This window comes from Poecilia mexicana, unplaced genomic scaffold (assembly GCF_051168715.1).
Source record: "Poecilia mexicana isolate PSO_F unplaced genomic scaffold, ASM5116871v1 scaffold_9, whole genome shotgun sequence".
In the NCBI taxonomy this organism is placed as follows: Eukaryota; Metazoa; Chordata; class Actinopteri; order Cyprinodontiformes; family Poeciliidae; genus Poecilia; species Poecilia mexicana.
This window is the reverse complement of record NW_028263378.1, coordinates 24,308,554-24,335,878: the sequence shown is the minus strand read 5'-3', so window position 1 is coordinate 24,335,878 and position 27,325 is coordinate 24,308,554. Positions and strand designations below refer to the sequence as shown.

The window sequence follows — 27,325 nt, the reverse complement described above, 5'->3', positions numbered from 1 at the left end:
GACTCAGGGGTAGAGCAGGTGCACCAAATACAGAGGCTACAGTCCTCAAAGCATTTGTCCGCCGGTTCGATTCCCAGCATCGGGCCATTTGCTGCATGTCTTCCTCTGCCAAAAAATAAAACCCTTTTCTCTTAGAAGGGACAAAAACATGCATCTTTCAGCCTGAGCCACAGCTGACGGCGTCGTTCATTAAACTTTCTAAATAAAACAGTTCATTCTCTCATTCTCTACGAAGTTTAGCAAAAACCTTCCTCATTATTGCATCCATTGTGCAAAAGAAACACATCGAGTAGGTTTCAATTGTTTGTTTTTTTTCCCCATCGTAACACCTAAGAACCACAACAAAGGAGTTGCCGATTCACATATTCAGAAAAAGAATATAGTTCAACAAATGCCGAGGAAAATGCTTTGAAGCAGACGGTAAACAGTTCATGGTTGAGCATTTAATCAGTGTGCTGCACAGCGGGTCAGGTGGGGGTTCTGGAGCATCAGCTGTGAGTAGACGGGGAGCAGTGGCTCAGCTGGTCAGGGTAAACAGTTCAAAGTGACGAGCTGAACGAGCTCGGAGAGTCCACCTGACCCAAGCTCACGCACAACAACCAGCCCCACACACACTGTTCAAGTGCATTAAAGCCTGGTTGCAAGCCGAGGTCCAGCAGCAGCAGCGGCGTCGATCCATATGTAGCTTAGCTCATGATGTGAGCTGTGTGTGTGAAGTTCACACTCCATTTAGCATGACTGCGTGTTTGTTTGCATGTGATGAGGGGTAAGAGGCTAGTAAAGGCATCGCGTCGATGGAGTGATGATCTTTTTCTATGGAGAAAAGGAGACCTGACCCGACGAGTCGGACGGCTAAAAGGGTCGGTCACAGAAAGAAGACACTGGAGAGCTGTGCATTGTTTGTGACCCTGACGAGAAAGTTCTGTTATTGTTAAAAAGAAAAACAAAAAAAATAAAGAACGAAAGAGACGGCACCCGAATTTTACACACTAGGTCAAAATGTTTTGACTACATTGTAGGTGTGCTAATGTTACAAGCTCATTGAAAGAATAGACTTTGAAATACTGTTTTTAGTTTATAAATAATTTAACTGCTTAGCATCACAATATATTAAAGATCTGCTGTTGTTGCTTCAACCTTCCAGACCTCTCAGGTTGTCTGGTTCTGGTCCAACTCTGCATCCCCAGAACCAAACATGAATTAGCAGCATTTAGCTTCTGTGCAATCTGGAACAAACTCGCAGAAAACTGCAAAACAACTGAAACACTGAGTTCCTTTAAATCTGGACTAAAACGCCACCTGTTCAGAGCTGCTTTTGAACCATAATAAGTAAAACGTTCACCAACATATTTGATGTGTACTGATGATTTTGATGATGGCACTCATAAAAATGTAAAGTTTGTTTCTGGTTTTCTCAATTGTCGATGGCACGGTGTCTTTTATGACTTTGTATTCTTGTGTTTTTATGACGTAAAGCACTTTGAACCGTCTTGTTGCTGAAATGTGCTATATTGGTAAACTTGATTAATTGATTAGTTGGGTAATGACTACCGTTTGAAAACGATTGATTTTCAAAGAGTAGAGCAACAACAGCTAGAAAATATTTTGAATCCCGTCGCTGTAGTTTTTACATATTTGACCATGTGGCAGACTCTTTTTGAAATCTCTCCATATTTTCCGTTCATAATTTTCCTGTAAAATGAAACACTAATATCAGACTGAACTGCTCCTTGCTGTCTGCTCCTTTTACCAGAACTGAAAGGTAGAATAATAATTCCTCGAAAGTGGTGACTGAACTAAAAACATTTTACTGTAGAGGAACTCTGTCGCTGTTCCAGAGGACATATCTGATTCCTGCGACGGAAGAATGAATGGTCGGATAAAACCCGTAACAAATGAGTGAACATGCAACACCCTGCAGTTGAAACACTCGAATACAAACAGCATTTTACATTTCTTTGAAATAAAGCGATCAAACTCTTCATCATTCTTCTGCGCTCCAAGAAGTCTTGGCAAGAAGAAAGCAGACAGAGTGACAGCTCAACAGATGAGGTACCTATGTCTAATCTCCTTCTGAAAGAGCTTCACTGGAATGGCTGGGAGCGGCGAGGGCCAGACAAAGAAAAAATTGGGGCATTCTGCATAGTAAAGCCATCACAGGGCGTCTTTAGTCTGCTTTCTGATGAGAGTTTGACAGCTGTGAGGATTAAGGAAGAGACCGACGAGCAAAGCCCAAGCAGCCGGGATATGACTTGATATGCTCACATATGCTCTGGTTTCTTTACTTAGTAAATCAATAAAATAAAATTTTACTACTGTAATGAGGTTGTGTCTGTCTGCAGGTAAAAGGACATGTTCGCGAAACAACGTAGAGAGACGTGAATCCACACAAGAGGCTTCTCCTTCCAAAGGGAAGACAGTTATGCCATTGCTTCTTCTACTGTATTGTTTAGGATGCAGCTGGTGTGAATTACAGGAAGTAGAAATGCTGTTACTAGGCAACCAGTCCCATTGAAAATGTTTCAATTAAGACTCTTTAAAATACAAAAGTAACTGTAAAGAATTTTAGGACAAAATATCATAGCACTATCTTTAAACTAGAAAATTTCTGAAGAAATTTAAACGGGACCTGCCAAAGTGCGCCCGTCGGTTGGAGCCCAGCGTTCTGATGCTAAAAAATTAGCATCAATGCTAAAGTAAGCTACAATGTAGTCAATAGTTTGTGGAGAATTACAAGAATGTTGACTAAGGTGGACTTCTTCTATTCAGTTTTCTAAATTTAGTGTGTAAGCTAAAATTAGCCAAAATGCTAATGTTGGCCTAAATGCTGCCAGTGGGATGTGGGGTATAGCTAGCATGTTGTCTTACATTGACTTCCTTCATTCAGTGTACTAAGCATTGGTTACTAGAAAAAGCACTAATTTCTTAGCAGAAGAATAGCAAATATTGTTGTTATCCATTTCTTAACACCAAATTAAAAAGAAGTCATATTATTAATAAAACACAAGCTCTTTTGAAATACTGCTTTTCTGCTCAGACACAAGAAATTTACAGCTGGTAAATTTTGCAAAAGTAAAAATCCGATGTTTACTTTGCGGCACTTGGCTACCAAAAAATGCTTTCACATCTTAGCAACAGAATAAATATTGTTATTGTTCAAAAATATATGCCTTCTACTCTTTTTAAATATTAGTTATCTAATACTTAAGAAGAACTGCATAGTTGATGAGTTTGGCAGAAATTTAAAATGTTTGTTTTTTTTGTCACTGGTGGTAAATATATTATAAACAGACATTCAACACAAAAGTAAAAATCTGATTAATACTTCATGGCATTTCTTTACAAGTAAAAAAACAAATCATCTTTTAAAACCAACTTAATCATTGTTTATAAAACATAAGCTGTTTTTAAATACTGCTTTTCTGCTAAGACATAAGAAATTTACAGCTGGTAAATTTTGCAAAAGTAAAAATCAGATTTTTACTTTGTGGCACTTGGTTACCAGAACTCGTTCATCTCTTAGCAACAGATTAACAATAAATATTATTGTTCAAAAAACATAAGATTTTTTTTTTTTTTGCTTTGCAAAGCATTACACTGCTCTCCTATGCTTTGCTACGGCAATAATTTGATTTTTAAGTAATTTGAAAAAATTCTATGTTTAACACAGTAGTTAAGACTGACACAGGCTTTATTTATTATACTTCAGTAAAAAGATTATCTTTGCTGTGCAGAGCTGCAGTTCAAAGTACAGAACTCCTCACCTTTATTGGCACCTTGTGAAGCATGTGGCATAAGCCTTACAAATACATTTTTTATTTCTCAAAATGAGGCCAAACTGAAAAATTTAAAAAGCGAACCTGTAATTTGAATAATAAAAGATACACAAAATAGTTTGGGTTTTTTTGCAACATCACCATGTCTTCCAACTCCTATGAAATAAGTATACTTTTTTTTTGTTGCCATTGATTCTTTAGTTCTTTAAAGTCAGTCACGGTGTATCGAAGGCTTTATTACCAGTCCACCTCGTTTTTCTGTTTCCAAGGGCTATAAACACGATTTGTCAACAGGGGACCATTTTTCTTGGGCACTTTTTAAAACAGAGAACAGAGACAAGAAACACTCCATAACACAAAGACAGACTTGCATTAATTTTCAGAAGTCAAGAAATGCTCACAAGAAAACCGAGATATGACTAAACTTCCCTGGTCGTAGTAATATTTTAAAGGTTAAAACAAATTAATCTGTGAAAAGTCTAAATGAGGACCTGAGCTTATCTTTCTCTCTCTCAATTCTGTACAGTCACAGTGATGGTTATAGGCAGGTAAGGAGATTTGAGCTGTAGAGGGAAGCTGGGTTATCCAGAGAAAATAGAGAGAATATATAAACACCATGCAGAGACCACAGGCAGGGATTTGAACCCAAGACCTTATTGCTGCAATGCATCACTGCTACCAACTGTGCCACCTTGCAGCCTCACAGTGATGTCACACGCAGTAATGTTAAATAAATGTATTTTTTTAGTTCTAATATCTGTTGCCACACACATAACCTGATGACAGAATGTCACGATTTGCAAATTAAAGAGACAGATTTAATTAAATGTTGTGCTCTATAACTGCATTTTTTTTTCTGTTAGTGAATATTTACTGAAACTGGCTTTTCTGAAAGGTTCATCAAATTAAATCTGCTACATACATCTGACTTCCCATTACAGGGGAAGCCACTAATGTAAAATTTGCTGGATATATATATATATATATATATATATATATATATATATATATATATATATATATATATATATATATATAAATGTTTACAAGCTGCTTCTGATCTTACAGCTGTGCTGATTTCAAGGGACACCCAGCTGTCTATGATTTCCACTGCTGTAACACCATAGTTAGACTATAATCACTCCCTGTAATGATCCACTAAAAGCAGTGTGTCTAAAGAAAAGTCACTGGACCAACAAATTATAATTACTTATGCCTAACAGGCAGCTCTGCTCTTAAATAAACCCCCTGCGCAACTTTGATTATAAAGTAGCAGTTGCACTCAAGTGTCTTGTTTCCTTCAAGAAATAGTTTCAAGTTTGCTAAGCGGAACGAAGGCTAAAGAGCAAATAAGCACGCTTTTTCCACCCGGCCTCAAATCATCCTATAATCCATAAAATTACACCTGTCACTAGAAAGTTAGATTTATTAAAACTACTTCCTGATCCGAAGAGGAAAAAAAAACCATTAAAACACACAAAGGCCTTCAATCAACACTTAATTAACGCAGCAACCTTTCCCTGATGCTGGCAATCACGTTCCCTATCTGCCAGATTAGTTTAAAGACGTGAATGCAGATTAGAAACGGGCCCGAGAGGCTCAGCAGTGTGAAAAATATATAGGCAAATAAAAACGAGAGCAGGGGAAAAGGAGGGGGGGGGGACAGGATGGCAAGACGACAGGAGTAAGAGAGAAACGGAAAAAAAAATAAAATACTGCAGAAGTCAACTTTCTGCTGCCCACAGTTCTGTCAAGTTAAGCGTGTCATTTCAGCAGAGGGGAACATCGCTTAGATAACTGTTCGCACTGTGTATTTCAGCGATTGTGTGTCCCTTACAAAATGGGAATCATCAGTGACAGCACAGGCAGTAAAAAAAAAAAATATATATATATATATTATATATATATATTTTTTTTGGAGACGGCCTCACGGGGCCTTACAAAGCCATTTTTTAAGACGCTGTTACCTTAAAGTGACTGTGACAATACAGCAGACGGAACACCTTTACTTACAGCAGATTGAGTTCATTATGATGGAGAATCTGAGCGGATTAGTTTGAAGCGAAATAACTTAGTGCTGACCTCTGCTGATCGTAAGTTGACTCCTTTCTGAGGCAGTGGAGGGTCACCACGCGATGACCTTCACTCCTCAAGTCCTGGCTGACGATCCACTGAGTGGGGTTGCTGGGACGCGCCCCGAGGAACGTCACTCCTTCTTTTAATTTTACCCTGCAAAGAAAAAATAAAGACAGAAAATATTAGTTATTTACTTTTCGTAGGCATATGTTTGAGTAAAATGAACATTGTTCTTTTATTCTATATTTAAACACTGACAGCATGTCAGTTTAAAGTTTAGAATTTATTTGAAGAAAATGGGAAATGGTCAAAAAGATGCAGCGCTTTCAGACCTGAAATAATGCAAAGAAAACATTGTAATATTCATTTAGAAACAACGATACTAATGTTTTATCTCGGGAAGAGTTCAGAAATCAATATTTGGTGGAATAACCGTGAGGTTTTCAATGGAGTTCAGTGCGGTGGTTGCACTTCTTCTTTTTATGGCAGTTGGCAGAACACTGAGAACGCTGACGCTATTGCGCCCTCTACTGCGCATGCGGGACACTTTCAGGTCGTTTGCCTGTTTACACTGCAGAATGCATACAGGTCGCATTTACTGGCAGTGTGAACGGCCCCGGCAAAAACATCGGAATTGCCAAAAAATCGGAATTGAGTCACTTCAGGCTGCAGTGTGAACGCACCCTATGTCATTGGACGTTCATAGACGATTATATTTTCCTTTAGGAGTCAATTGTGAACATTTGCAGAAAGTTGTCTTAGTAATTTTCACTCTTTATGAAATCGATACTCATTGTGAGTTAAAGAAACAAAGCAGAGAAGTCTGAAGACCCCAAACTGTGGCTTTTTTATGTTCTAAAGCAGATCCAGCTCATAGTGCTGCTTTGTCTGGTATTGAATAAGACGGGGTCAGACCACTGGAAGCCTGAGAAGAAAGCAATAAATTTTTAAAATCAATCCGGAAACAGACAGGAAGCCTGTGAAGAGAAGTCGTAAGGGGAGTGATGTATTTAAGCTTTTTTTTAAAAGTTTTTTTTTTATGCCTGTTTAAAGACAAGCTAGCTGCTGATTTTGATGAATAAAGCTGCATCATGTCTGCCTCAAACACCGCTGGCGTGTATATTTACTATGTTCCCGAAACAACACGGCATGAAATAATCAAAGTAAATAGCAATTTCATTCTGCAGTCTGCCATCTTTGGCGAATGTTTGTCATAAGATCAGGCTATACGTTGTAATTACAAGCCTGTTAAAGCTTGCTGTCCTGCTTTCACCTCAAACAGTAATGGATTCTCTCTTGCAGTATGAAAATGAAATTATGGAAATGTCTCTTCTTTTTTTTTTTTTTTTTGACTGATACATGTACAGCATCTGAGGTGTCTTCAGCTCAGGGGAGTACAAAGGAGAGAACTGTCTTTGGGAGCAAATTAAAATGTAACATGGAGTATAATAGACCGAATGCACACAGTCTAATTTGAAGGTAAAAGCACCGACATACAATGGATTCAAGTCAATGTTGCAAAACGCAGCACAGTGGAAGGTCTGTGTGATGCTAGCTAAGACTGACAGTGAAGTACAATGATTGAAGAGCAGACTAAATTATAACAGAAGGCCAAATCACTTTCCCTGTCCAATCCATACCAGGTTGGCAGATGAGACCAAAGACGGAGCTTCTCTTTCATCTTGAATTTGTTGCTGCCCTTTTTAGACGCAATTGCCTATCTGTCATCCTATGAATATATCTGCCCTCTCCAATCAAGCCCATTTCTTTGATGTGATACCTCACGCTGTTGGGCTGCAGGTAGCATGTGAGAAATGAAAGTGGAATCTGTGATCAACAGTAAATCTAAGGGTCACTTAAAAACTGTGTGTGTTTTTTTTCCCTTCCTCTGTTTTGTCGTATAATAATGGAAAAAAAAAAAAAAAAGATTTTCATCCAACCTTAGTCGGTGAGAGATACAGCATGGTTAAAGTGTGTATATTTATTTGCTACTTTGATTAACTTACTGTGAACTGTATGTTTTTGCCACCTAAGCAGCTAACTGATCCCACATAAAAAGACAAAATAATCTTGACATCTAAACACATAATTATCTTGTACAAGCATGTAATCTAAACTCAGTCTCCTCCTCAGCCTGACTGGTTAACAGGATGACAAAGGCAGTACGGCAAGCATAAAAACAGGAGGTTTATTCAAAGAAGAAACACAGTTCCTTAGTGTTCCAGTTAGGTTAGGGCTCCTCAAATACTTGTTTTCCCAAAAATTAACCAAGCATTTTGCTACGTAGTCGCCATAAGTAAAAGTAAACAATTGGGACACCCTTGCAATTTTCAGTATGGTAATGTCATGTTTTTGACATGTTTAAGTATGTCTGTGCAGAGCTGTATAACGTTTTGCTTCCTTTTTGGGATTCTTTTTCTTATTTTAGTAGAAATAATACTAAAAGTAAATTTGATTTTCATTTGAAAAATTCTAAACCTCTTCATGAGAGAAGAGGGACCAAAATTAGCAGCAGAAATTATTTATTTGAAGTTATACTTGAAATAACCTTTTTTTTTTTTTTTTTTTTTTTTTTTTTGGGGGGGAAATTTCTCTCCAAATATTATATTTAATGATCCAAACAAAGTAAATGTGGAGAAGGAAATCTGACTGGTGGGATGTGTACAACTGGAACAAACAAATAAATAGGAGCTGTGGTACAGTCCTCTCGTGGTCCCAGTGGAGGAAGCCGGTTCTTTTATCAGGTTTTGTTCCACCTCGGTGGTCAGGATGTCTATCAGCGGCTTGTGGTGTGCTCCCAGAATGTTTTAAACACAGCTGAGTCTCAAAAGGCAGCCAGTCATTACTCCACAGTCCATAATATGTCCACAGAGCATTTGGTGCAGGACGGTTGAAGTGTCTTTTATTGACTAAATGGTCAATTTGGCCTTGTAACCTGTAAGCGTCGGGACATTCCTGCAGGTGAGACAGCAGGCAGACGGTCCCAGTCCCAGTCAGATGGATGTTGAAACAATCCCCAATCGATCAGCTGCTCCTCCATATTGGTGGAGTCAGGAATAGCAACAGGAATAAGACAAGTGGGAACATAAGTGAGAAGGAGAAAGAAAATGATTTATATTTTTTTACATTTCCCATCTCAAAGTCGGTGCTTTGTACAACAGGCAGTTGCTACATTTACTGCTGCAGGATGTGTCTACCAGCTTTATGCATCAATTAAAATTATCTCTGTACTTTGACTGGGCCATTCTACAATTTGAACGTGCTATATCTAAGCTGTTTCATTGTGGATGTGGCTGTATGTTTAGGGGTTAATACCATGCTGGATGGTGAACTTCCACCTCAGTTTCTACTCCTTCAAAGCCTGTTTTTTTCATCCAGAACTGGGCTGTATTTAGCTCCGTCCGTCTCCCCATCAACTCTGACCATTTTCTGTTTCCTGGCCGAGGAAAAGCATCCGATACGCCATTTTCTTTAAAAAAAAAAAAAAAAAAAAAAGACTCTTTTTGTCACTACTCAATAAAGGCCAGATTGTGGAACGTATAATCAATAGTTTTGCTGTCAACATATTCAATCCCAGCATTATCCATGGGATAGTGTTGTATTCTGTGGTCTTCATGATGCTGCTTTTTCACTAATGTTCTCTAAAAACAAAACAACAAAAAAAGTCCAACAACTTCACAGAACAGCTGGATTTAATGCTGGTTGACTGGATTCTGTTGGATGGTATCAGAGTAAATGGAGCTGACTGTCTCACTTTTAAAAACTCGCAACTTTTGTTTCCACTTTACAATTATGCAATGCTTTGTGCTGTTGTTTCAAATAAAATACCCGTTTTTTTTAATGTGTGTCAAAATGTCCTAAACTACTGCAAGGCCCTCTGCAGCGGCTAATTGGTGGTCAGGCTTTACTGGGTGCAGTGTGTGGTTTGTAACTTTGTACATTTTTCTTGTGAAGGAAGGTGGGACATGGCGCCAAGACATCAACCTGAATCAGCACTGAAAAACAAAAATACCCCTTGGGATACCCCTGCTTTATGTAAAACAGTAAAATGGAACTGGGATTCAAAACGTTTTTCTGTAGCTCAGTGGATGTGCTGCACCGGACGTGAATCAACAGAATCAGCCACGATTCCTGAGGGAACGTGGACATCTGTAGCTCATTTCAGAATTAATCCACTGAATGCATTTCACAGCAAATACTGACAACGTCAATTTGACACTGGAAACACCGGATCTCAATTTGAGTAAAGCTTTAAAAGTGTTTCATCAATTAGTAGTACTGGAGTTTACATGACTATTTGTGTCTTTTGATTTCAGTCAGCTATCCAGCAGTGCTCAGCCACAGGCGCAGGAGCTTCAGCGGAGAGCTCCTCGGTGCTTCTCACAAATCTGTAAAACGTCCCAAGTCGAAGTTACCAGTGTTTAGAAAAATGATTAAAGTTTGCAAATGCAGAGAGGGAAAAAGATGTTACATTTTGGAGACATGTCCTGTGGTCTGGTGAAACTTAAGTTCAAGTGTTTGACCACAATGACTATTTTTAGATTTGAAGGAAAAAGAATGAAAGGAACAGGCACACAGTACAAAGTAGACAGTATTATGATATAACTTCATTTATAGATATTGAAGCATTGGTCGGGAAATTTAATATTGGCCAGGAATGGGTCTTTAAATGAACAATGAGCCAAATTATGCTTACCAGATTTGTAACAAAGAACAACAAAATCTATGTTTTGAAGTCCTAGTCCTTCTTGTGGAAACTTTAAGACTGAAAAGGCAGTTCCACCAGTTACAAAGTAAATTTGTCTAATATTTGTATGATTCTGAAGAAAGATTAAATTATTCTAGAATTTAGAAAACAGAGACGAATTTGGTAGTGAGAACAAAAAAGGGGACAGAAATATTTTAGCCAGAGAATCAGGAAATGAACAAAATCCTGGATGGGAAAAAAAAGTCACTGCAGCGCTTTTTCTGGCATCACCTAAAAGAGCTTCAGTTGGAAATTTTAGAATTTGAAACTAGGTCAAAAGGGTTATCTCAAAATTTTTATGCAGTTTCATAAAACTTCTGCATATCTTAATACCAGTAACAAGGTCATGACTGGTATCAAAGCAGCTGCACACAATAATCGTAATGGCGGTGTGTACTTTACAAACTCCACAACACGTGTGGACAAAATGTTGTTTTCGTAGATGCCGAGTGTGTTACAGTGTCATGTGGCTCTCAGATGAATTTTCCTGCAGAAATGAAGTAGAAAACACCATCCCGGTGCACCTGGGCTCTTCTTAATGTCTGAACACGTCTCCTGAGGAGACATTGTGGCACATTCATCGCACTCTTTTGATTACCAAGAATTATATAACCAAAGCAGGTAAATAGACAAACAGCCCTCGGAGGGAAGACAGTGAAGAGTGCAAAGAGACGGCAGTGTTTAGCTGACAGTTTAAAGTAACACAACATGCTGCTTTCAACACTGTCAGCAATCACAAGAGACCTTGACGAGCCTTCATTGGCACCACACCAAGTCTGAGCTGAAGTGAGCTGATAAAAAGAAAGAGCATCCAGGCAGTGCACGGGGAAATCACAGAGCACAAAGTGGCGCATTCACACTTCAGAGGCATTCTGTGTCAACTTTACCCTTTCTCGGCTGAATCCCACCGTAGCCATTGACATCTCTCGTTGCCGTTTCTGCTATTCTACCCTTCTCTCTCACCTCTCATTCTTCCCGAGATCTGATTGCATGTGCTTTGAATTTCTCCGAAGCCTCTACATATAATAGCGACTACCACTTAGCGGCACGGTGCGAGAAATAAATGTTTCCGAGGCGAAATCCAATAAGATGGGGGGGGGGGGGGGGGCATGACAATGGGAGTCCCCACAGCCAGTGGTGTGTGTGACCTGGCTACTTTTCAGCAACACCCGGGGTCCGTTTCCTCTTGGCCCCAGGTTGCTCCTTGTTCACATGCATCACAATGTTACTCCGACTATTCTCCCCTACCGAATCCTTTGGAAACCACACGCTTTCAAAACGAGCGTCTCCACAAGGAGGACGCTGTGTTATTGTACCATCCCGCCTACATAAACCGTGTGCAGGGAATGCAGCGGCTCAGCAGGGAAGACGAAGAGGAGCGAGGCAGTGTGGGGGGAACGACAGAGAGACAGGCAGGACAACGGTGCTTTGTGATGGTTTGTGGCTGATGCCTAATGGAATAGTTTAAAAGACTGCAGTCGTCTATGACTGCACTGATTTGGCTTACCGATTCTGTAGAGGAAGACGATGGGATGAACTCCCATGTATCAAGTCGTAAAATGAAAAATAAAAAGTGGCACATTCACTGAAACACCTACACTCCAGTCCCAAAGAGATATGGGAAGGCATAACTTGCTATTCTCAAAATACACCGATAAGTTACAAAACTTTTGTAAAGTTGTAAAAATTCTAATAAGGGAAGAATCCGAAACGTCTGCTCCTGAATTAGTGCTTGTTCTTCTGCACCGTCTTGCAAAATGCATTCCTAAGCCTAAACTTTTTAAATATTTTTGTCACAAACCAGTAACTTCAAAGTATTTATTGAGTTTTTTTGTGACAGACTAACATAAAGCTGAGCAGAGTGGAAGTGGAAGAGTTTGAAATAGGGTGAGGTTGTAAAAGAGCATCCCGAGCTTTGAAAATCTCACAGAGCACTGTTCCATTATCCAGAAAGTGAAAGTATTACAGAACTTCAGAAACATACATAAACTCAAATTGCTCATATGACAGTCAGTCACAAAACGGACCAAAAGAAAACTTTGCGGAGGCTACAAATGACTAGAGCAGGTGGAAGTTTGCCTTTAAAAAGTGCAACAGTCCTAAACGAACAAAGGAGCGCTTTAGATCAAAGTCAGTGCCTCGGCCTAAATCCCACTGAAAATCTGTGGCAAGACTTGAAAAGTGATATGAAATAATTCCTTTGATACTATCTGACTGAGCTCACACTGTTTTTGCAAAAGGTTGGTCAAATTCTCAGTCTTTATATGCAAAGCTGGTGTACTTCTAGCTGGTTCGAACAACCTCGCACGAAACACTTTTCATATTTTTTATTCCACTTCAAAATGATGAACAACTTTGCACTGAATGTCACAGGAAATCACATCAAAACAGTGACAAATGTGACAAAATTGAGAAGTTATTTTGTCACATTACAAATTAATTGTAATGTGTCAGGAAGGCATTGTACGTTAGCACATTTTAAGCCATGATATATAATAAAAAATGTATTTGGATGAATGTTTTCAGCCAGATATTTTTTAAAGCCTGATTGAAAAACATTTGCAACATCTGGATGAAACAGCTGAGATATTTAGAGCAATGTTAAAATCAAGAAGGGGAGAAATGCAACATTTCTTTGCTGGTACAGCTCTGATTTAATGAATGCTCACATTAAAGGCCAACATTACATGTAGCTCCTTAGAAGAGGTCTCACTGCTGCAGATGCCCTACTGGAGGCTCACTCAAATTATGCTAATCTAGCTGTTTAGTGCAATATTTTTTAAACTTTTCTCTCTTTTTTTCTTAAAGCACACTTCACCAATTTAGTACTCGGTGTCATCAGATCAGCCTGTAAGGAAAGGAGAGGTGAGAGAGCCAAGATACGAGTTTTGCTAAGTCAGCTTAAGCTTAAGTCTACTCCCATATAAAAATCCCAAGGGGATTGATTGGATGAAAAGGAACTTAGGTTGCAAGAACCGGAAGATTAGAGATTGTTTTTGTCCTCTGAGGTGTCTCAGCTTGACCATGGCTGGCCTAAGGTCAAAGCCCGAGCGTCACACCACTAAAGCATTAAAGAGCCGCTGACAAAACTGCAGACTTCAGTCTTATTTCTGATGTTTTTCCTTTGAATCAGACTGATTAGAGTGTCAGTAAAGCCAAATAAGTGCCATAAAGTACACCCACGGGGAACTTTTTGAAAATTTGTCACATTACAACAAACTTTAATGTATTTTAACGGGATTTCAAGCGATGGACCGATATGGAGTAGTTCAGGATTTTTCAAGACGAATAAAAAGAGTATATGGTTCCCAATTTTTTTGACATGTAAAAGCCGAAATGTTTCACACAAACTTCAGTCTTCGACTTTTTGCAATGCTGCACAAAAATCTGATTGTGATCTCGTCTCTGGTGTTTCCCTATGTCAGATGGAATAAACTGTAACGAGGACGGCTTATAGCTTTCTTATACATCCAAGGGCTCAACAGAACATCTGGATTTATACTGAGATTAAATTACAAGCTCTATTCGCATAAAGAAAAATACAGACTATGAAGAAAAAAGAAAAGAAGTCAAGTAAAGAAGCAAGATGCTTATTAGAATCAATATTTGAAGCCCAAACTTAAAGTTTAAATGTAAACCACATGAGAAAACATTCGAGAGTAAACATTAGCAGGCCAGAGGAAGGCCAATGTTGATTTAGAGAACTCATGAAGATTCATTAAAACTGTGATACGAGCATGAATCTGAGACTGGCAGACTGTCTGCTGGCTGTCAGCATGGCCACTTCAACAAATTATTCCTCACCGTCTTAGCCTCACATCAGCCTTTTCTTCTCGCATGAATAATTCATCCGCTTTCTCTTTTTAGCCGTCCCAATGTCAAATTGAGTGAGTGGTGAAGAAAAAAAAAATAGAGAGAAATTCCACCTATAACAAAACAAATATTAGCGTCTATCCAAAAAGGCACAGATTGGAATATTTGAGCCATTTATTCAGAGTGACAGAGCTGTTGCAGAAAGTGCGGCAGCTTGCCAACAAGGATCTAAAACAATGCGAAACATTAGACCATCACGCGCCTTCTGCTTGTGTCGGTGGGGGAGCCGCTAAGTGCTGGTAGCACGTTCCACAATAGCGTTTTACCCACATGCCAGGAGACAGATTTCGTTGGTCTCTCATTCCTGAATCGCACAGCAGAGATTATAGGAGCGCCCACTGTTTTGCTGAGAGACCATAAAAGAGAGGCAGAAAGCATTAGGATTGGAGATCTGTTTGCCAATTACTTTGCCTTTTGTGTAGACACGGTGTGAGCAAAGAGAGGGGAACATCTAAAATCCCATATGAAGAATTCATGTGATTGCTATCATGGAGCGAGGTTTAGTGGTATCCTCGCAGAATGTGTCCACCTAATTGGATTTTCACGACATTCAAGTGTGCAGCAAGAGAGAAAACATCGTGCTGGGGGGAAAACATCAGAGGAGAGAAATGGAAATTACCGGGCCAAGTGTTCTTCTAAAGACGTTTTACTTTCATATTTATCCTTCTCAGACTTTCCCTGTTCTGTTTCTTCAAAAGGAGAAGGTCTTCATGTTGTTGGATTGTATATTTAGGATGTGTTTGAGAGAGCAGGTGATTGAGCCCGTGACAGCCGCTCATCATTCGTCCTCATTTGGTTGATGTCAGTTGACAGAGTTTGTTGCTGGAGTTGACATGATTCACGTTGTGGACACATTTGACTAGACGACAGCGTTTCTACTGGGGCCCACCCGTAGATCCCTTTACAACAAAGTGACTATTTAATTGCTTATTTAACCCCGCAGGTAATTCTTCACCTTTGGGTAAAGCAGCCAAACTAAATGTGGTGCGTATGTAACTTTAAGAAGGAATCTACCTTATCAGATCCGGGATCAGACATGGACTCCAGCTCATCCTTGGGTTGGATGTCACACAGAGAGTAGTGCAGCTTGTATACAAAATGTTGTTTCAAACAGTTCAACATTAAATGCTTCTTTTTATATATATATTTTTGTCCAAAAAGCCAGGTTGACTTGTAAAAGCACAAAAATGACACAACATCTAAGGGGGTGAATACTATTTTGAAGGCACTGCAAGAATACAGTTGAGAGAATGGATGTCAATGGGTGATTTCCTATATTGAGTATTTTTATAGTTGCTAATACAACAATCAGTGTCAAGCATATCCGAAAATGTTTGCATAAATCATACTGAATATGAAACGTAGCATCAACAGACATTTAAGGCCTGGAACTCTAAAATACCAGGTCACAGCATCCTCACTGTCAAATTGTGCTTTTAGCATTCTGAGAACTGCACTCATTTGGAAGCAACCTGTGATGAGCGTTTGACCATTTTTCCACTCCTACATCACCTTTACTTTGCAAATGTAAAGTGACTGCTTGATATTTCCACTCTTGTACGGAGGCAAACAGCAAACAGCAAGGCCCAGACTAATCTGCAGCTGAATGTGTGCGCAGTGCAGGTAAACAACATTTTTATATATATATATATATATATATTTTTTTTTTCATTTTGAGCACAAATGCTGTCAAAAATCTTCCACGCTCTGGAGAATCTTCCAGTGCAAACGAACGCATATCTATACATGCCAACGAACGAATAGCCCCATATGTGCAGTCGGTGCATGTATGCACCTAATCAGAAACAACACCCTCAATAGCAGCACATTGTAAAGAGATAATGTCACAATGTTGCCTGGGGCAGAAAGAATCAGCCGTACCGTTCTCATCTCCCTTGTACCTTTTTCTTTTTTACTCTCGTTTTCAGTCTCAGTTTTAAGAAAAGACAAGACGTAAAGAACCTCATGCCCAGAGGAAACGTGCTGCAAATGGGGATCCATCCTGTAGGCTCCAGCTCAGCTGCCAGCACACCAATGTCTCATCGATGAGTTCATGCGGTTATCATGCTGGGGAGAGTCAAAGGGTGTGTGAGGTAACCTCGGAAGATCTGGCACATATTCCTTTTTAGGCTAACCCGTGTGCTCAAGTAGTTTTACAAGCAAATGTAACCAACGTGGCCTTCACGAGAAATATGCAAAAATGAAAACACAGCAACAGAACATGAGAGAAACAGAACACACTTTCGAAGCCTTTCGCTACACCAGGAATCATCAGAAACTCCAATCCTCGACTGCAACTGGCATGCTACTGAAAAGAGAGCTCGATACGTTTGGAAAATACACTTTATTTGTCAAATACACACTAAAAACCATGTAACGTTTTCTTCAAACTTAACGGCTATACTCTGCTTTGTGTTGATTTGCCGTGGTCACATCATGAGCAGGACTAGACGTGGTTGTTGACATCTAAACCGGTTTCTTCTGATACAGCATGAAGAAGACTGACGACGCTTGGTCCTCGTGCTTAGCATTCAGCCTGGTGTCAGTTTCTTAACCTTCCTTCAAAAAAAAAAAAAAAAAAAAAACACCCCAGGATTATTTACAACAGCCCATGGCTTCCTGTCTGCTCTCCCATATCCCTTCAACCCCCGCCCCACCTCCACGTCTTCTCTTCCCAAGGGGCTTCGGGGAGTTGGTAAAAGATAAGCTTTGTGTTGTGGCAGAGGCAACTGACACCGCTTCAACAACATGAGGATTTAGCCCCGCGAGCACGATAACTAATACGCCGCACGTGCGGGGAATCTCCGATGCGCGCCCACAACCATCCGCTCGTGTATACCTAAGCAGGGATGGAGGAAGCGCACGAGGTGCCACGAAAACCTCCAACGCTCATGCTCGTGCGGGCACATTCACTCCAGGTGAAACGTGCATGACGGAGGCTCCCGGGAGTTCGCAAAAAGACACAATGAAAACACCCCCCATAACCCCCTCTGGCATGCCTTGCTCTAGTGCTCACAAAATTGCTTTTAATTGGTGTAGGAGAATAAATCAATGCAAATCATGTTTGGAATGCTGGTGATGGGAATCAGGAAGAAAAGGCGCTGAGGAGAAAAGAAACAAAAAGCAGAGAGCAGCAACTGTTGCCAGATCATCACACGAGGCCGCTCCTGAAATAGGAAACAAAAAAGGACGGATCCTGAACTATAGCTGCACAAAGGCATTCTAAGGGCACACTTTAGATCTCAGCAGACCAGAAGACAATCTCGACAAAGAGAGTAAATAAGCCCAATAAGTCATGGAGAATCCTCAGGGAGGCGAGGGAGCCCCCGGGGCGCTCCGTGATTCATCCCTCACCCGTTCGCCCCGCAAGATGCTTTGATGAAAATTAGCTGTCAGTCTATGGCACTCATCTGATCGACACAACTTCATCCGCAGCTCACTGACCTTTACGGAGAGAGCAGAGGAAGCGCGGCCGCCCGCCCCGCGCCCAGATCAACACAGTGAGGGATGAAACAATAACAACCTCAGACGCTCAACAAGATGACACAGCACGGAGCTCGACTTCCTGCTGAAAGACATGACTGGAGCAGGAAGGGTCGAGGTGTACGGGACGGAGCTGTCTGCATGCGGCGCATGTGATTGTGTCTCAGGATGTGGGTGTGTTTCTGTTTAAAAGATTAAAAAAAAAAAGAACATCAAATGACATGAGGGAGATAAAAAAAATCCCAGAGCACAGACCAGTGGGATGCTGCTTTACAGACAAATCAAATGAATCAAATCAAACTTGACGAACGGAGCACAATCTCCTGTACGCACCGTCTTGTTATCAAACGCTCACAAAATGAAAATTGCTTCTCTTCTCTCCAGCTACTCCGGCGGAGTTCATATGCTTTAAAATATTCAATTTGCGGGCTCACCAGGTAAAATCCATTAAAGCCAGCCAGTAATGTCAATTGAATTAGAGCTGCTCCATATAAAGCGTGGGATCTCCCCGTTCTGTTAGCTGAATGGCTCTGCTGGCACCTTGTTTGGTAGCACAAGGCAAATGGGATTAGGAGGAGACACGGGCTGCTAATGTAACAACATAATTCTTTAAATCACACAAAACTACAGCGAGCCACAAAGAGGCCAACGCGGCTCGGAAGGAGGCATTATGGTCTATTAAAAACCCCAAATCCACTCTGCATAAGTGGCTCCAGCTCAATGGCCTGACTAGCCGATGTTTACATACAGACACAGACAGACGAAGTTTAATATAGTAGTTGAATGTAATAATTTAAGCAATGTCTGGCTCATTTGCCGCCTGCTGTCACGCTCTGCGTGCTGCAAGATGTTTGGCGAGTGCGCAGAATAGAGGATTTAATATATACGGATATAGCTTTTTTTTTTTTTTTTTTTTTTTTTTTTTAACTGCTGCTCAGTAGTAAAATGCTAAAAATCACGAGGACAGTAAAATTAGTCCTGAGCAGTACGGTGGAGATGTTAAAGTAAACTCTGAAGAGCTAAAGTGCTCTGCAGGACTCGGAGGAAATGCAGAGTTCACCGATTAACAAGTTTCTAGAATTCTCTGATTCATTTCCCTTCTCGGAAAAATACCGTTATAAAGTCCACATCAGCAGAGGTTTTTCTTTTTTTATGGGTAAAGTGGATGCTTTACCCATAAAAATCCTTTTTGTAACACAGGTGTAAAGTATTTATGACGGCTACCAGCTTTGTGTTTTTTTTTTTTTTGTTTTTTTTATCGTCACTTCACTATCAATGAATAGGACTAATAATCTATCCTCAGAAGGAAGAGACCTTCCTTCTGTGTGTCACCAGCAAACACACTCCCATTCCCTTGTAATTTAATTTCTAAACACCCTTGCATTACCCTGGTTATTTTTCGTCTGCATTTTGACTGCTGTGCAAAAAACTGTGCTGTTTATGTAACATCAAAACCAACTATGATTGCTGCATGGTGCTGGGGAGGCAAAGCTCCTTTTTCTTTTCCAGAGTGTAATTGTTTTACTTCAATCTTCTTTACTTCAAGTGTAAAGAAGGTCACATTACCTAAAACATAAATCAGAAATGCTATTTTGTGCTGCTGCTGCTGCTGCTTTAAAGACAATAATAAAAAAAAGGTTAAAAGGTCAAACACATCCACAAATGTCCTGAAATCAAACAACAGCGTACCTCATGAACAATTTAGCGTACCTCATAAACTTGTGACAAAACATGGTGTTTTAGCATTGAATCAGAAGCTGCAAAAAGCGCATCTACTTTAGCATCAGTAGCCAACTGCAGTGCACTGCACAGACCTATTTTCTCCCAGTTAAACTCGAATGAAAGGTGATTTGTACCAACCTGAGTGGATAAACATCAACCATTTACATCACTGCTCACTGTGGTTTGCTACATTAGCAAAAATTCATTCAGTTGTTCCTATTATGCTGAGGCATCCCCACTGCTAAAATGATTCTCATGTACTTAACCCCAACTTCAAACTCCTCTTTTTTTTTTACATTTTTATTTATTTATATTTTTTGCAGACTGTTCGCCTCTCCAGCTTTGCACCCAAACTGAGACGGGTTTTCAACTTTGACATCCAAGTTGTGATCAATGCTGGATTTGCATCACCGACAACTCGCTGACCTTTCATACAGTAATAAGAAGTGAAGGAGCACCTCTCCCGCCGCCGCCGCTGCACCGCAGCTGCATGCCATGTCTGCAAAATGCCATTTTAATCACCCTGCTCTTCGTGGAGGGCGGTTCTTAATGCCAAAATTACTGCCGGGTGCGCCGATCTCTATTACATGACTCCAAGGTCTTCCGAGGAGCTGATTGTAGCCACAGCTGGTGTCGCCCATGGACCCCCACCGGCCCAGGACAATAAATTATTCAACTGTGACAGAGTGACTATTACATGCCAGGTGATGCTGTAAGCAAAGTGAAGCAGACACTGCGGTGCCCTTGTGCCGTATATAAATGTCCGCCCCTGCAGAGGACAGCTGATCAGCGAGCCGTATGCTCTTTCTCGCACCCGAAGCCTGTTCTGGATTCTGACTCTGAGCACGCAAGACGACAACACCAGCATGTGCACAATTAACGCTGCGCCGCCGCAAGTGCGGCAGAATTTCCTCCGCACTCGCTTTGTGCGACCTGACTGAAGCGTGACAGCTCTTCAAAGAAGCCGCCAAGGAAAAGGTAATCATATTTAACAGGTTTTAGAATATCTTGAAAAGAAACATCTTACCTCAAGCTTTTAAAGTCTTACTTATCAAACATAAAAGCCTGTCGAAATCAAAGAGCAAGGCTGTCTTTTCAGGCTCAGAGAATTCCATAAAAGAGGAAGACACTAGTTTCATTTCCAACGCCAGCAACAGCCGCGGCAACCAGAAGCTTATTGGGAGTTCAGAAATGAACCTGTTTTTGCTTTCTTCTTTTGGAACATCAGATTACCTTTGTCTGGGTTTCTGGTGGTCATTAGATGAGACAAAAAGGCCGAGTTTTTTTTGAGCAATCAAAAGGAGAACTTCCTCATGACGAATACAAAACACAAACAAACGTCTTAAGCTAACCTTGTTGCTGTAATCTAGCAATATGACAACATCAGTTAAATATATCTGCTCTATGAGAAGGTCATATTCACCTGGAAAACAAAGTGTTCAATACATCTAATTACCCCAGCGTTGAGGAACTTTGCAGTTTAGTGCAGAACCTTAGTTGCAGTTTAGTTTCAGCAAACAAATGCTGAAATCTTTGTTTCAACCGAACAAAACTAAAATAAAAACTAACTAAAACCATCCCGAGGTCAGCTGACCACAAACCCAGGTTTCTGATCTGCCGTTAACTGCTCGGTACCCCGTTTGCTCACACAAACGCAAAGTTGCACGCTTCCTATTGGTTTCAACACTAACAATAGAGTGTGAGCTCATTTTGATCGATATAGGCTATGACTGCATCATTATAATTTAAAACACCACTTAAATACTGCAACAGACAAACTGTATTTCTTCTCATTAATGTCCATCATCACAGCGGTGTCCCTCTGCAGCTCCATCCAAACAAAGTGCAAGGAAGATGTCAGAAGTGTTGACATGATTTTCTCGTGCCTCAGCCCTCTGGAGCAGAGGTCAGCCAACTTCACAGCCCGACGAGGCATTTTTGCCTTTGGCCTAGCTAAGCAAGAATTACTTAGTCACTGAACCAGCACAACTCTTTGAGACAAAATATGTTGTTAGTACAATACCTACTAATTTAAGACACAGCTGTTTTCATTTTTAATCTATTTTGCTCAATGAGACATTACGTTTTCGTAGAAAATGAAAATCGAATTCAAAGCCATTCAGTTATTCAGACGTACTGACAAGGGAGCATTAGCACATGCAAATTTGTGATGTAACACAAATGTAAATTGGTTAAGTAGTGATTCAGTACAAAACTGTTCATAAGAGTCCGCTAATATAGGCAGATTGGTGTGACATCCTTCAGTTTAAGGTTTTATATATGGCTAAGATGCTCTCCACTAGCAGAAGTGTTCCTTTGAGATCATTTCTTCATTTCTCTGCAAACTCACTTTGATAAAAACTCTCCAGTCAAGGTAAGGTAGTGACTACTGATGACTACTTCGCAGAATCCTATTTCAAAGAAATCAAAGCCACCCTTTCACTTTTACCCCTTTCTCTTGTGCATACACCCGGTTACACTTGCAGAACCTGAAATTGAGTCTGTGCGCTGTTTTTTTAAACCAAATTAAACCAAAATGAGTTTCTGATATTTAGCGTAGCTTCAGTGACTCTGCAATTACCAAGCCAAGCAAACAAACAAACAAACAACCAGCTCCTTGTATCGGTCTAAAAACAAATCCGTCATTCAATTAAAATTCACCCTAAGAAAAAATGTCCCACCCAAACGTTTATGTGGAAAAAGATTTAGTGAAGGAGTGCTGTAGCAGACTGCATCAGCTTTAGCTCAGTGTTCCTAATTAAAGACCAAGCGAGGTTGTGTGGACTTGATCAGGCGGGGACTTTCTAACTAAAAGGTCATGTTTTTTTTTTTCTTTTTTTGGGGGAATTTGTTTTGGGTTTGTTTCTCCGTTTGCTCTTTCTCTCTTGAGATCTGGACACATTGTGCAGAGTTACTTCAGCAGCACATGGGGGACCTGGACTACTTTAATGTTGTTGCTGACTGAGAGTCTGCATCTGATTGAGCAAGCAGGAAACAGCGGTTGGTTGTCCATCTGCAGCTTCTTTTTACGGCACTCTGTCCAAATATAATCACATATTGGAGGCTAAATTGAACCATTACTCTGCCTCACCTAAGGGGTGTTCGTACTGCTTAGTTGTTTTTGAATTTTGGCATGTCTTGTATTGTGTATTATGGAATACCAGCAAAAAAGAAAAAAAAAATCTGTAAAGTTATCCATGCATTTGATTTTTAGATAAGGGATAAAGTTCTGAAGGGGTTCAAAGCAGAGCAATCTCTATGTATTCCTACGAGGAACTTAGTTAAAGACTGTAAAGGACCTAAAACTTTGCATTCTTTGTTTTAGTATATCATAAAAAAATTTAAAAAATCTTAACATATGTTGAAGTTTCTGGTTGTAACATGAAAAAGTTCAATGAATTCCTTTGCAACGCATTGCTTCTTACAGTGCGGCTTAAAACACTCATGTCCTTTCTGGCTTTACTCTGAATGAATAAGATCTGGAGTGAAACGTGGAAGAGGAGATTCAAGGTTATCTAGTGCTATCCAGAAAAATAAAAAAAGCAGGTAGTTTTGAATTCAAGAAAAAAACAAACAAAGCGTTTATAAAAGCACATATTCAGTCTTTTATTGAATACACATAATGTACTATGCTTTAAGGACATAAACCTGATTTATGGTTACTTAGTTAATTGACAAGACTGTCAAGGCCAGCGTAAGACTGACTGAATTTGACACCTCGTTCAAAGAAACATAACGTGGGAGAGAAAAAGGGAAGGACAGCCAAGATTAATAATATACTTTTAATACCCCTCTGTCTCGTTCCTTAATTTCTTTTATCTGTCCTCCCCGATTGAGGATCCGGTCGCCTTCTCTCTGACGCTCTATTGTCATTTCAATGTGTTATCTGTGGGCAACCTTGAGTCAATTCATTGTAGGTATTTTAAGCAAGAATGCCCACAAACACACACACACACACACACACACACACACACACACACACACACACACACACACACACACACTTACCCAGGGTGTCCAATCACTACAAAATGCACATTTGCAGCATGCCTCATTTCACCTTAGCTAAGGCCATTTACTCCGAATACACACTGAGTTAATGAGACAGCCGCAATTAATTCCACTTGTTTACAAAGTGAGGGGGTTGAGGTGGATGAAGACTCTGTGAGCAGGGTTCACACAGTGGCAGTAAGAAACTGTCAGAAGGAGGCTGGGTCTTCTTGAGGCATGTGTGCAAAAAATAAATTGACACTTCAAATAAACCACATTTGAAATTAAAGATGAGACTTTGAAACGTGCTACAGTTGTCTCAGAGTTAACATGAGCCAAGTTAAGGGTTTAATAAGATTTAAAAAAAATAATAATAAAAAAAAAACATGAGACAAAATAATTCGTTCACACAGTTCCTTCAGTTTAAAGTGGTTTTTAAAAGATGGCAAAGTACCCGAGTGAGGGGGGTTTACCTGTAACGAAGATACACTGACGCTGTCTGTCAACGTGCATCATATTTGGAAATACTTGAAGATATTTCCAGTCATGAAACACATTCACTGTCAAGATGTGGAAAAACAGGAGAGCGCTCCCAGTGACGCCATCTAAAAGGTTTATTTAGACTCAATTCATTTTCCCCAATTTCTTATCTTCTCCTTTTCTTTGTCCATTAAAGTTGTTTATATATATATATATATATATATATATATATATATATATATATATATATATATATATATATATATATATATATATAATGTTTTACTGACTTGCTGGAGGATCTTTTGTTAAAAAATAAATAAATAAATAAATAAAATTTTTCCTTTACTTAAGCAGGTAAAACCCCACTGAGATCCAGATCTCATTTTCAAGAGGGACCTGGGCAGAAATCTGAAAAAGAATTGACAAAAGAGCACACACTTGTGGTTCAACCAACTTCATGACTCACCTACAACATTATTCCTCTGATTATTGCACAGCTGCATGCAAATTATACAGTGGTATCATTTAACAACTCTAGGCTGCTTTTATGACAGTCAGAAGCTGCTTTTCCTAAGGCCTTGGTAACACTGGCAATCTTGTTTTAGTCGTTCACTCTAGATGCTGCAGGCTTTATGTCCATAAAGAAACAAACCTCCGGAGGGGCTACCTGAGCAGGGGGCAACTCTACAATTCGCCAAAAATATATGATTGTAAATATAATTTTAGGTCCCTGAAAAACTAAGTTATGTTCGTGCATTAAACATTGCCTGCCTCAGTGGCCACACACCCTGGTGCGTCGCAGGCACATTTACGAGGCCTTCTGTCTGCAGCCCAGCAGAGCGGGAACACTGAGCCACCCGCCTTTCTTCTGGCAAACTCGGTTTTCTTTTAACACACAAAGTTAAAGTCCAATTAAGTTTGCAATGACGCGTCTGCTGAATGTGACCGGTGGTCAGACTTTAACATGTCCTTCATTGCTTGCCGACAATGACTCACTCGCGTTCCTACTCATTTTTGACTAAATTAAACACAAAAAACAGTTTAGGAATAGTTAAAATTTGACCAGTCTTTAAAGCTTGCTGCTTTAGTGGTTAGAGAGTGGTAGAAGATTCATATCACAGCAGAACCAGGTTAATCACATAGGAAATTACCGTAATATTACTCAAATAAAAGTAGAAAGTATGGTGTAGTAAAACTACTTCTAAATGTTTTGTTTTTTTTCCAAAATATTACTCAAGTAAATGAATAAACTAGATTCTATTCACCTCTACAGAAAAACGTGTGAATGAAATGAACAAAAGTGTGACTGCACTCAGAATACTGACAGACTTTATAGGTTATTAAAGCTTTGGGTGAAATTTTGCTTCTCAAAGCAACTCAAAAGGTTTATGAACAAGGTGAAACAGAAACCTAACAAAACAAGGTCAATTTCATGACGTCTTACATTTTTTGGAGCAAGCCTGACGTTTTTAGATATGCAAAATACACCAGCGAAAGGGAAAGGCATTCTGGGAAGTTTGGCTGAAATGAGGAGATAGAGTATTTTCAAGGAGGTTAAAGGCAGAAAGCATTTTTCTTTTTTTTTTTTTGGCAGATGAATCAAATGACATTTATACTTAATAGCTGTTACCTCAGGAGAGACGGCAATACAATAAATAGTCTGTTTTGTACAATAAATAGTCTGTTTTTGTAGTTATTTTAAGGTCATTTGCATTTGGGGGGGATTTTTCACATACATCACCAAGGACGTCCACCGTAACCCTTGACCTATCGACACTGTTCCCTCCAACCGCACTGCTTATAAAATGTTGTAGGCCGGCCTCTGGTTCTGCTAACATCAACTTGTAGAAAAAGTTGAAGGGCAAGAAGGGGCCTTTATTCCACGCAACATTTGTTAAATGTAACCAAATTGGAGAATTCATTAAGCCACAAATAATGGCTGCTTTTCTGGAAACTGTAATAATTTCTTGCCCAAGGTAAAAGTCTCCTTCCTATCTGTTAGCGTGTTCTCTAATGAACAATAATCTCTGCAAATTTTCACATGGCGCCCTTTGTTGTCACACGGCAGCTATCACTGCTCTCCGTCTGCAGCCTGAGGTGTCCTCTCCTCTGAGGATCGATGAGCTTAACAAAACTCTACGACGCGCATCTTCTCAAACATTAGAGACAGCAGCAAAGCTGTCTGTAAGGACATTAATCTGCATGATGAGCAGCATAAGAGAAACGATGCCATTTCCACAAAAAAAAAACAGAAAAGAAGATATTGCAGCCTATTTAGCGAGGCTCAGGAATACGGATATAACCAACACGCTGGTCCTCTGCTCTGCAGCAACGTCACACAGCAAACTGCAGACGGAGCAGGAAAGCTGGGATCCTAGGAAATTTGCATTTTAACAGCCAAAGTACACAAAAGTGTCAAGTCCCTCTGCCACACAAGATGATTCACTAAAAGTGGGGATGAGGTGAGAGAGGAGATATCTGAAGGGAGTCTGACTTTGAAAACTGGTGGGAAACAAAATTCACATGAAGGATTATGCCACAAAAGTCATAGGTTGGCAATTTAGCAGCTATTCCCATCCATCCTCGGCCCCTTTAGCTACTGGAAAAGATGAAGAGCACAAGAGACGAAGCTGCGGTAGCAAATAAAGGATGAATATACATTCCATGTGTCAGGAAATGAATATACATTTCCTTATTGGTAATGTTTGTCTTTGTTTTCTTTTTTTCACAAATCTTTCTGGGCTGAGATCATGAAACACGTGAAGAAATTAACAATAAATGTTGCACAGTTTTCAAGATTATATCAGCGTTTGCGAGCCAAAAACTTTCCAATCCTCCTGGAGCTGTCTACCCAGGTTATCTAAGGTGCGACACATAATTAACCTAAGTGCTTTTATTTTCAGTTTCCAATTGCTTCTTGCACGCTCGAGTAGTCACATCACTGTTTACTTTGGGAAAATGTGTAGATTTTCTGATTGAGTGGAGAAGCAGTCGGATTTGCTCATTTGAATTAATCAAGCTTGATTAAAGGCCAAAAGGGCTGATGAGCAGTCAGGATACATTCAGAGTCTTAGGAAGTGCTTGAGGTAAAGGTCACTGAAAACTTTTCTGGCTTGTATGCAGCGTAAAACAAAATTTAAAGAATATGCACAGAACACACACATATTTCTCAGGT

General features: G+C 39.9%; 1 protein-coding gene across 1 annotated transcript in view; it reads right to left on the bottom strand.

The window, feature by feature from the left end:
• si:dkeyp-14d3.1 (transmembrane protein 132C) overlaps nucleotides 1-27,325 on the bottom strand; it is a 169,706-nt gene that overhangs the window by 78,290 nt on the left and 64,091 nt on the right. Inside the window, exon 3 of the mRNA XM_088009034.1 lies at nucleotides 5,859-6,005. Coding sequence (XP_087865160.1) covers nucleotides 5,859-6,005 — 147 coding nt within the window. The remainder of the gene's footprint in view (nucleotides 1-5,858; nucleotides 6,006-27,325) is intronic.